Source organism: Sebastes fasciatus, chromosome 2 (assembly GCF_043250625.1).
Source record: "Sebastes fasciatus isolate fSebFas1 chromosome 2, fSebFas1.pri, whole genome shotgun sequence".
NCBI lineage: Eukaryota > Metazoa > Chordata > Actinopteri > Perciformes > Sebastidae > Sebastes > Sebastes fasciatus.
This window is the reverse complement of record NC_133796.1, coordinates 31,963,418-31,974,915: the sequence shown is the minus strand read 5'-3', so window position 1 is coordinate 31,974,915 and position 11,498 is coordinate 31,963,418. Positions and strand designations below refer to the sequence as shown.

The 11,498-nt window shown below is 37.1% G+C and overlaps 1 protein-coding gene across 1 annotated transcript in view; it reads left to right on the top strand.

Moving 5' to 3' along the window:
• The first annotated feature begins 7,433 nt into the window (after positions 1 to 7,433).
• The window catches only part of pde8a (phosphodiesterase 8A), a 51,945-nt gene continuing 47,880 nt past the window's right edge, over positions 7,434 to 11,498 (top strand). The window contains exon 1 of the mRNA XM_074619878.1: positions 7,434 to 9,001. Within this exon, the coding sequence (XP_074475979.1) occupies positions 8,849 to 9,001 (153 nt within the window). The 5' untranslated portion in view covers positions 7,434 to 8,848. The remainder of the gene's footprint in view (positions 9,002 to 11,498) is intronic.

Below are 11,498 nucleotides of genomic sequence, written 5' to 3'. Positions count from 1 at the left end.
AATAAACAAAGTTAAAGATGAATTTGACTGATAGCAGTATTATTATTATTTTTCTCAAGTTTTCTCTATTTTTATATTTCTATAGCCTATTTTATCGGGATAATATCGTTATCGTGAATTCTTTTGGCAACGATAATCGTGTAATGAATCTCTGATATCGTGACAGCTCTAATCTGAATCATTTGATATAATGTTTTGAAGCATCCAGTTTTGGAGTATGTGTAAAAATAGTTTGTCCATGACCTTCTTTCTGCATGGCCATGTAGCCTCCTATGAACATTTTGGACAGGAAGAAGATATGATCCCATCATCGCCATGTTCCTAAGTAATGAAATATGTTAAGTTTTGATCATTTTATTAAATAAGCTTTGGGCTCAGTAACATGTGGAGCATCCAACAGGAATAGTAAGGTGCCCTTACATAAATCCTCATTTGGACAAACAGCTTTTTTCTGTTCAAGCATCATCAAATGTGGAATTTTTTAATACAGAACTCAAACTGGATCCTGACCGGTGATCATTTAAAACTCAAACTGTTTTTGAAGAGGGATCAGTCATGAATGATCTGGTACTTCTTCTTTTATGGTGCGTTATTGTGTTAGTTAGTGTCTTCTTGTCTGTATTTTCTTGTTGAGTTCTGAGTTCTGTGTTTTCAATGTACGTACCTATTGCTGAGTTTGTGTTTTGTTCTGTCTCTTGTGTATTTATTGTTGAGTTTTATGTATTTTAAAGGCCCATCTAGGAACGGGCATTGCACATTAGCTTAGGTTAGGGCTGGGCGATATGGAGAAAATCTAATATTTTTGACCAAATACCTATGTTATATTGCAACAGTATTGTAGGGTTGACTAGTTGTGCTTTCACAAAATATTTACAAATGAGTTTTTTGATATATGATCATCATTAATGTGGATATAATGACTAACCCAGCTACAGTCTGATGAGATATTGAAAATGATGAAAATTATATCACCTCACTGTAATGTAGCCTATAAAAACAGGAAAAGTTACTATACGACACCTTAAAATCTAAGACAATATCTAGTCTCATATCACAATATGGATATATAATATTGATAGGCCTATATTGCCCAGCCCTAGCTTAGGCTATACATGCTGTGCTGTGTGGAATTGGTTTATTCTACATATTTGTCCCTATTTAAACAAACATTGAATAAATAAATAAATGTTTTCTCTGACTATGATGGTGAATCTTTTGCCATAAAAACCGTTAGGACTTCAGGAATGTCTGTAGAGCAGTTTTCTTACTGTATTTAACCAGATCTACTGTAAGCCCACCGGGTGCTCCCTAACTAAAGAAGACAACCTTGAACGCTAGAAGAAACACAGTGGTGCACACCAACCGTTTTATTGTGCTGCTCCATTCAAGATTTTACTTTGAGAGCTTCTTGATTTCCTGTTAGAGTGACAGACAGAAAGGTTGGGGTCTCAAACGGTGAATTAGGACGAGAGATTAACTAGGGCTGAACTCCTTTCAGTGAATGGTAATGGAGCACTTAAGCTTTATGATCACAGGCTCCTTCAGCTGCCTAAACATACAGTATATGCCCAGGATACATCAGTTATCTTTTTTACTACAAATCAAATCCATTCACCACTATTGTATTACGGAGTGAGAGGAGTCTCAAAATCCCTCAAAATAATACCTGAAAATAACGCGAAAACTATCTGCAATATCTGGAAAAATGTGTCTTTTTTTTCTCCATAATTTGGGTGAACTGACTCTTAAAAGAAAACTGTGTTCTGTCTGCTAATGTGAAAATGTTGCAAGGAAATGCTGATGTATACAGCTTCTGTATATTGTTGCATCCACCTTTTGCTTTACTCCATGCAGAAATGATGATGAAACTAAATTAATTTCACCCAACAAATCAGCTAATTCTGATGAAAGTGGATAATCACAGTTTATGGGTAGTTCAACTTCAACTTTTATTATTATTATTATTATTATTATTATTATTATTATTATTATTAGTTAGAGGGAAATGAAATGAAATAACTTGTGTTATTGGAGGCTGATTAATAATGATATTGAAAGTCTAATATCAGAAATGTAGGCGTTTTTGTTCTGCTCCGAAAAGCTATTTTTATAACGGAAGACATTTCAAATATACTGTACAAGCTTCAGTTAATATCAGGCTAATTTTCACATCACTGCTGTGATCTTTATTTGGGAAAGTATGCACATTTGTGTATTTTAAACTACAGAGCATAAACCCTCAAACTTGACATATTTACTTTAAACCAATTATAATTTGTGCAAAAGCAATTTTATAGGAGTAGTTGGAAATTACACAACTGACACAACAAAAATGAACGTATAGTGAACACAAAACCTGCTATTTGACAGCAAACCAACTACATTATAAGTTGATTTTCCTACAGCGGCCCAACTAAAGAAACAAGCACAAAGTACAATGATGATAACTGATAACCAAACACACATAAATGACAGAAGTGCAAATAAAGCAACAGTAAACATGTCATCCCCTCATAAATAATGCAGCAGAAAGCTTATAAAGAATTGAACATGATCTGTCAGTGGATTTATTTATGTGCTGTCATCTATCATATCTCTAACAGAGATGTATTTAACACTTACATTCTCTGCATTAAACTGGTGTGTTTTTGTTTTATAAAAGCAATACATCATTTGAGGTTATGATTTGTTGTTGGTTGGTTGGTTTGGTTTATTTTTTTCATGCCCTGTCTAAAGCAATTTAACAACACCCTCATATGATTTGTTGCTTAAAGCTCCAAAAAACAATTATTATTGATAGTATCATTGAATTAATAAAGATCGGTAAAGTGGATGGGTTGCTCGTATTTTTCCATATGCAGGTTTTAGCCTGTTGAAGCTCATTGTTCTTAAAGGCAACACACACTGGAGCCATTTGACATGTGTTAAAGGGGAATTCCATTTTACCAGGCTGTTCTTATACACCGTTTGTAGCTATACCTATGAAAAATGTACTATAATTCATATATTCCACAAAATCGATTTGTATGTAATCCACGTAATCGTGAACCAGGAAGTATAAAGAGGCTGTTCATATCCCGCGTGAAACCAGAAGTCAGGTCGTGTCTAGAAGGTAACACGCAAATTGCGAAACTCTTGCGAAATGGTAGAGATTAGGCATTGACCTCGAATGTTAGGATTGGTAGTCGGGCAGCGAGTCTCGTGAGAATTTTTGCAAGTTTTTGCTAGATTTAGAAATATGAGCGTTACCTTCTAGACACAACCCAGAAGTCAACGTTGATGTATTTGTCATGCAACTTCCGTACGGCACTTCTGGAGTTATTTGTCTCATAAGGTCTGGCGGTTAGGATTCCTGGTTTGCACCCCGACGGCCCGGGTTCGACTCCCAGTATGGCAACTGACTTTGGGGCAGCTGTAGCTCAGAGTGGATCATCTTTTAACTACAACGTTGGTGGTTCGATCCTCGGTTCCTTCAGTCTGCATGTCCAAGTGTCCCTGAGCGACACATTGAACCCCAAGTTGCTCCCTGAACAGCCCACCCCACTAATGATATAGCCCATCATTTGAGGTCATGCAGAGGTCAAATTTCATGTACCTGTATGTATATGACAAATCAAATAAAGTTTAAGGTTTTTATCCCGAACCACAATCTTTTCCTAAACCTAACTAAGTAGTTTTAAACCTAACCAAGCCCCAATCTTGTTTTCTGTGAAGACGGAAGTTTATTTTGAAAAGATTGGAGTGGAAATTGACACATGCGAGCGACACATGTTGCTGGATATTTGTATGAAAATGATGATTTTACACATAAAGGTCAGTTTACTTGTCAATGGTACAGTAGCACTACTTTAAGTCTAAGAAACACTAATGATCAGGTTATCAGGGGTATCTTAACTTGCCCTTGAAGACTACATATTTATATTAGAAAGTCTGTGTTACAATAAAGACATAGAGAGAGAGGGTCTAATGAAAGCATGCTATTGGTTGCATTGTGGGAAATACAGTCAAGATATCAAAATTAAATTGTTGGAGTACTCCTTTAAAAGCATCCTTTTATTTTACCTTGACTACTATGTATATTGCACACCTTCTTTCTGTATTGCCCACACAGTGTCTATGTGCTCTGGGCCAAAGGACGCACATCATGTTGCTATGTTGGTGTGTTTCGCACTCCTGCCACACAGACTGTAAGGTAAATCAGCCAGGCCCGCGTCATAGGCCGATAATAGCTTCAAAGAAATGCTGTTGGTGGTATTTTCAAAACAGTGTTGCCATTACATAGTTTGTCCACCAGAGGGCAATGACAAGTTTATTTTGTAACTATAAAATGTTCTGCTCAGTATATATCTTAGTCACAATAACCAAAATAACAGATCTTATCAAAAAAGTTATGTTATCCATTCCTGTTAACAAAAAGGGATGTTGGCCTGTATGTTGTTATCTAATGTTTATACTCTTACATATCAACACATCACCCTTTAAAATCAAGTGTCGGTCAGGCTCTGATCATCACTGTTTGTTACTACAGGACCGCAAAACGCCTGATGTTTGTAGGGAGCGGAATAGATGACTTCTGAGGCAAGTTATTTGTTGTTTTGTTTGATTGAGAAACTGTGAACAAATGAAAATTGGAGTGGAGGAAACTCAAAGTGAATTTTAAAACAGGAAATCTCATTATTCGACAGAGTTCATGTGAATCCCCACAAGCGACAAATGTCTGTGACAGACTCAGGACTCTTTCTAGTCAAAACAAAACTGATAAGGGACACAAATAAATACTGTGAAAGGGGGTGGGGATGAGTTCATAGTGGTTTTTAGTATCCACTTGAATTATTTTACTTGACAGTATTTTTTGGTAAACAGTGTGTTAAATTCAGTTAATTAAAATATCTATAAAAGCATAGTGTTTGCACTGAAGATCATGGCGTCTAAAGTGAATATGGCGTAGCCTAAATGAGGACAACGTGGTGGAAGTTTATAGCTTTTTTATTTGTCTTTATGACACAAGACAAGGTGAGCCACAAGCTGGAAAATTGAGGTTGTGTTTTATTGTACTGGATTATACTCATATACAGTGATATTATGCTTCTTTTTTATTTAATTTGTTTCCTGGGGGAAAGTACACTTGACAATATAACACACTCCAATAAAGTAAAACTATACACTACTGCCTCATAATTACTACAGATTTCAGACAATATCTCTCTCGCACAAACTAAATAGATATTGAGTATTATGAGATCAATAAAGGAATATTTTTGGGGATTTTATATTGTGTTGTATTAAGGAGTTGTGTGTCACTCTTCTTGTATTATTAGAGTAGTTTGCTATAAGATATATAAAGTGACAGAAGCTGCACTAACCTGCTAAGAGGCTGTGGGTGAACATGAACACTGACAGGCATTTTAAAATACAATTGCTATAAAGAAGTAAAAATATAGAGATGAAACAAGCAGTCAATAATCAGAATTCATCAGAAACTATTGTGACATTCGACGAATCATTTCAGTAATGTTTCAAGCATCACCTAACATTTTTTTTGCCCAGTTGGTATTCCACAGATTTGAGATTCGACCAAAAATGTTTTACTGGGTTTTCAAAAATGTTTAACTGTAAAACTGACTCCGACTCTTTATCACATTAATGTAAAACCTCCACCTCTGACTCAATGCGTTACATTAACGCACATCTTTTGAATTACTATCTCTGTACATTGCACATATTCTCTATACAGTGAACTTTTGCATATTTGATCGTTTGTTTCAAACACTGTACAGCTCTGTTCATTTAAAATTATATATTTAGTATTTTTTTCTATTTTATAATTTATGTTTCTTGTCTTTTGTAGTAGGCCTACTTGTTTTTTTTCCTTTTCTCTGTCTATAGGCTATTATTATGTACCAAGATATCAAGGCAAATTCCTTATATGTGAAAAGTAAACCTACTTGGCAATAAACCTGATTCTGAATTAACTAACTAACATTTCATGATAAATATTTTAATAATTTCTCATCACACATTTTACTAGGCTTAATTCATTTCTGTATGTTTTATTATTTTTTAAATAATGTGCCATCAAATGTAATTATTTTGGCCCAGCTGAGGTTCCACAGCTTTTGGGATTCGACCAAAAAATGTTTTACTGGGTGTTGAAAAACATTAAACTCCTGCTGTAAAACTGTATTCTTTTGCAGTAGTCTATATATAACAGGGAAATCCCCACCAAGAACAGCTTTCACCCGGTTTGCATGTGTGCAATCTACAGAAAATATATATATAGTATTTTTTTTCTATTTTATAATTTATGTTTCTTGTCTTTTGTAGTAGGGCTACTTGTTTTAGTTTTTTTCCTTTTCTCTGTCTATAGGCTATTATTATGCACCAAGATATCAAGGCAAATGCCTTATATGTGAAAAGTAAACCTACTTGGCAATAAACCTGATTCTGAATTAACTCCAGTAATTTGGTCCCTGATGAACTAAAATTTCATAATAAACATTTTAATAAGTTCTCATTACACAGTTTATTAGTTAATTTATATATGTTCTCTGTATGTTTTAAAACAAATTTAAATAATGTGCTATTAAATCTGATTCATTTTGGCCTAGTTGGTATTCCATAGCTTTAGGGATTCGACCAAAAATGAAAAACATTAAACTCCTGCTGTAAAACTGTATTCTTCTGCAGCAGTCTAGATGTAACCGTGAAAAACCCCACCAACAAACAGCTTTCACCCGGTTTGCATGTGTGCAATCTGCAGAATATATATATATATATATATATATATATATATATATATATATAGTATTTTTTTCTATTTTATAATTTATGTTTCTTGTCTTTTGTAGTAGACCTACTTGTTTTAGTTTTTTTCCTTTTCTCTATCTATAGGCTATTATTATGCACCTAGATATCAACGCAAATTCCTTATATACTGTATAGCAATAAACCTGATTCTGAATTAACTCCAATAATTTGGTCACTGACGAACTAACATTTCATAATAAATATTGTAATAATTTCTCATTACACATTGTACTAGGCATACTTCATTTCAATATTTTTCTGTATGTTTTACATATTGCCATTAAATGTAATTCATATTGGCCCAGCTGAGCTTCCATAGCTTTGGGATTCGACCAAAAAATGTTTTACGGTGTATTCAAAAACATTAAACTCCTGCTGTAAACTGTATTCTTCTGCAGTAGTCTAGATATAACCGTGAAAACCCTCACCACGAACAGCTTTCTCCCGGTTTGCATGTGTGCAATGTGCAGAAACCGTGGAGCCAGCCTACCTGCAGCCAGCAGCTCCGTGTGTTAGTCTGTATGCGAGCTGAGCTCTTTTTGCTGCGTTCAAAGTTCCCTCGGAAAGCGGAGGACCACCCAGCGGCGCCGAGCACGACGCCGATTAGCTGCGCGGAGCTCATTTGCATTAACGTCAGTAAAGGCTGTAGGTCAATCCTTGCGGGTGCTTTTATTGGATGTGCCGCTGTCAAGCAGTGCTGAAGAATTGGAAGGGCAAACGCCAGAAAAAAGGCAGAGAAAAAGACAAACATAAAATCAGCATTATGTAGCTCGGTGCTGCCTTAAATAAACCTCCGCTCGTTCACCGACAACAATCCGGCCGGTCCACCGGTTTCACATCCGAAACTTGTGGACACGGAGCGGTCCTTTTTTTCTGTTGTTTTTTTTTTTTTTTTTTTTAAGATTTTTTTTTCTCTCAAGCGATTGCATTCTCCAGAGGTGGCACCTCCACGTTATTAACTACAATATGACATGTCTACATCTTTTTTCTCCTCCACAATGAGAGCAAACCGTGGAGCCTGCTGGTGACACACGAGCCAAACTGCGCCCGGGTTTGGACCTCTATCAGGCGGATCATCCTCAGCCAGCAGCCGGCCAGCAGCGGATGTCTGAATGGGGATTTGCGAGCACATCCAGAGAGATTTCAACGCTCTTCCTCTAAATTGGTGAATTTTCTGGGCTGATAAATGGAGAGGAGTTGTGTCGGACTACATCATGGCATTATGTTGTACGGAGGGTGTTTGACATCGGAGGAGCGCCTGGCCAGAATAATAACAACACCCTGCAGTGTGAATATTTCAGCCTGTTGATGATGAACCGCTCAGGACTAAAGGAGCAAAGTGTCGTGAGAACCGCTTTATGGCCCGTGTCTTGAGCTGAAGTGGCCAAGCAGATTGTTTAAGAGAGAGACAGTAGAGAGAAAGAGAGAGAGAAAGCATCATCTTTGATGGCTCCAGGGTGGGGGAGGACGACTACACATGAAACCTTGGACACTAAAAATGGATAAAACTATTGCATGAAGCTGGCTGCATGGTGTGCTTTCTTTAAGGCCCAGACTATACTTGATGAACAGTGAAGTTGAGGCAAAAAATGAGAAAATGGTGATGTGGTACGAAGAATAGGAGCCAGAGTGAGGGATAAAACAAAAATCCATCCATGGGGATCTGAGCAGCCCAGCTGAAGAATAACGGAATCCAAGTTTTCTGGAGGATAAGACAGCTGCTTTGATTAAAGACCTCCAATTAAGTTCATGTGAAAAAAAAGAGCGAGAGAGAGGGAGGAAATCAGCTTCCTGGTCAGGGGGGGTGGGGGATACATAGATATATTATTCATGCCTTGTGTTAGAGCAATTGGAGAACTGGCTTTGCTGTGGCCTAGATGATACATAGCCTATATATGTATTTATATATATATATATATTAAACCTTAGGATAAAGTGTGGACCTTAAAAACACAAAAAAAAGAAGGCGAATGACACTCTGGGTTGCCTCAAAGTAAAGCACTTGCAGCAAAAAGAAAAAAAGGCTGAAGTGGGCTGAAGCATGGGCTGTGCTTCAAGTATTCATATCTCTGATAGGGTGGTCTACCACAGTGGAAAAGAGTCCGAGGATTCCCACTCACCCCAGCAGACTAATACCACTCAGCATCAAGGAAATCCTGCCTCGGGACTACCCCTAAAACCCCCGAGCTGCAAGGTGAGGGCACCTACATTCATTACATTCACACAGAACAACATGTGTGTGAGTTACATGCTGTTTTAAAGTTGTCTTCTCTTCCATTATAGAAAAGAAATAACATTATAATGATGTTTAGGACACCAAACAACCAGATTTCCAAAACTTATATAATTTCAATATTATATAAAAAGCATACAGTAGATATCCCAGGTGACTAAAAAAAAGCTGGAAAAACCATAAAGCCACTATACATTAGACTATTCAGTTCAACAGGCACAGCCTACCTGCATTACTTTCATGTTAAATCACTTCAGACTTGACATTAAAACTTTGCTTAATTTAGATGCACACTCAGTTAAAGGTCATGGGGTCACAGGCCTTCATACTAACTTATTGTTCTCTTTGTAGTTTTTATGTAAGAGTCACGATAAAGCAACATATCGCTTCAGATGTACATGATCTGCATGATTTTACTGATGAAGTAATGCACTTTTATGGAACCAAAATCTCAGCATGAAGCACTGACATCATGGACGTGGTTCAGTTGACACAGTTTGGCCTCTGCTTCACCTTTCTACCAGTTATGCTTTTCAAGAGGATGTCCCCTCATATCGAGGCCTAAACTTTGTGTTTCACGCACAAAATCAAACAAGTTGTTTACAGAAATATTGAACTGGAAGTGTTTGTAAAGTGGACAGGCTTTTCTGAATGGAAAGTAGGAGCAGGTATTGAAAAGGATCGAGTGACATAATAGCAAAAAAGTTTGATATCGGTGAGTTTCATCATCGCAAGAAATAGCAGAGCCATTTGTGTAATGGGCCACAAATAATTACACTAACAGAGGATAACCAAATGTGCTACGCCTGCTTTTATGCAGGGACCAAATAGGTGTTTCTAATCAAGATGATGATGATTTTTTGTGATTATTTGGCATTTGTGTATTGTGTAAGAGGTCACATAAGAATAGCCTATCACTATTATTCAGATTAACAGGCAGATTTGAGTTTGGAGGTGAGAAAGATGTCCTTTTTTTGCAGTAAACTAAGAAGTGAAGATCCTGGTTTTCAAAAGGCCTCATCCTGTTTGTAGAAAACGGAGTAATTAAGCAATATTGAGTTGAGAACAGTTATTCTATCTCTAAATGAAAAATAAAAGCACTGGCACATTGATAATAAAATCAAAGGAAGCAGGTACTGTATTGTTTACATGTACATCTGCAGGCGCCTGCAAACACAAAACGTCCGTAAGAAAAAGTGTGATCTTGTGAATTTAGTAGTGCGTCTGTGTGTTGGTTGTTGTCATGTGCGCGCTTGTCTGACAGACTGCAGGCTATTTGAGGGCCTCTGTCAAACTGAATTTTGTGGCCAAATGTCACTGCAGGATGCAGTGAGAAGTCAGTGTGACAGATGCCCTCATGTCAAGACGCCCACTGTGCCTTTGATTGAATTAGTCCCCTGATTGAGTTAGACTAATGGTATACAAATCTCCTTCAGCTGGAAATGGTTAATTCCTGTTCTTTAAGGTGTCATCTTTAACGTCCTCTGTGGTCGCCCCCCCAGTTGAGGGGCTGGGTTCATTTTTTTCCATAATTTATAGAAAAAGTAAGCTGCTTTCATCAAAAATCATACCCACGTCAGCTTGCCGGGATGCGTTCAAGGCCCAGTGAAACATGCTGTTGCTGCTTGTTGTAGCTCTTTTGATTTCTTCTCCCTATAAGAGATCAATAACGGCCATTGATTGTTCTTGAGTTGTGTGCGTGCATGCACCACCTAGATTTATAAAAACCATTTGCAACACATTGTCATAAAAAAACACAAATTTCTTGCATTTAATTTTGAATATATTCGGAATAGAATCTTCGAGAGATGTCACCTTTTTATTTGAAATAGTGGAGCTGCACCAGGTCCCCAACCTGAAACGATTAGTTGGTTAATCCATTAGTTAATCGACAAACTATTTTGATTCAAGTCATTTTTCAAGCAATAAGGCCGACCGTTCTCTGGTTCAAGTGTCTGTGATCGTAAGCTGAATATTTTTTGATTGTTGGTCGGACGAAACACACAGTTTGAAGACTTGATATTTCACTATTTATAGACCAAGCAACAGGGAAATGATCGGCAGACTAATCAATAATGAAAATAATCATTAGTTGCAGCCTTAGCTGAAAGTATATTAGATCCACATCATCTCATATAGTTTGTGTGTCTAACTATTGTGTGTCTGTGTTGTTTTTAGTCTCTGTGTACATGTTTGTGCCCTGGCCTGTGTCACTGTGATTCTGACTGGAGCACACACATTCATCCCCAATAATCATCCATATCTACACACGCACACAGTAGCTACAGTAAAGTGCACACGTTTAACATATTGCAAAACTCAATTAAGTAAATGTTAAAACTGTCCTGTATCTTTGCTTACATTAATACATGAGAGAGAGAGAGAACATGTGCAGGCGTCTGCAGTGTGAGAAAGATTCAATAGAAGTTTGGGAGTGTGATGTGAGTCTTTGTCAAGG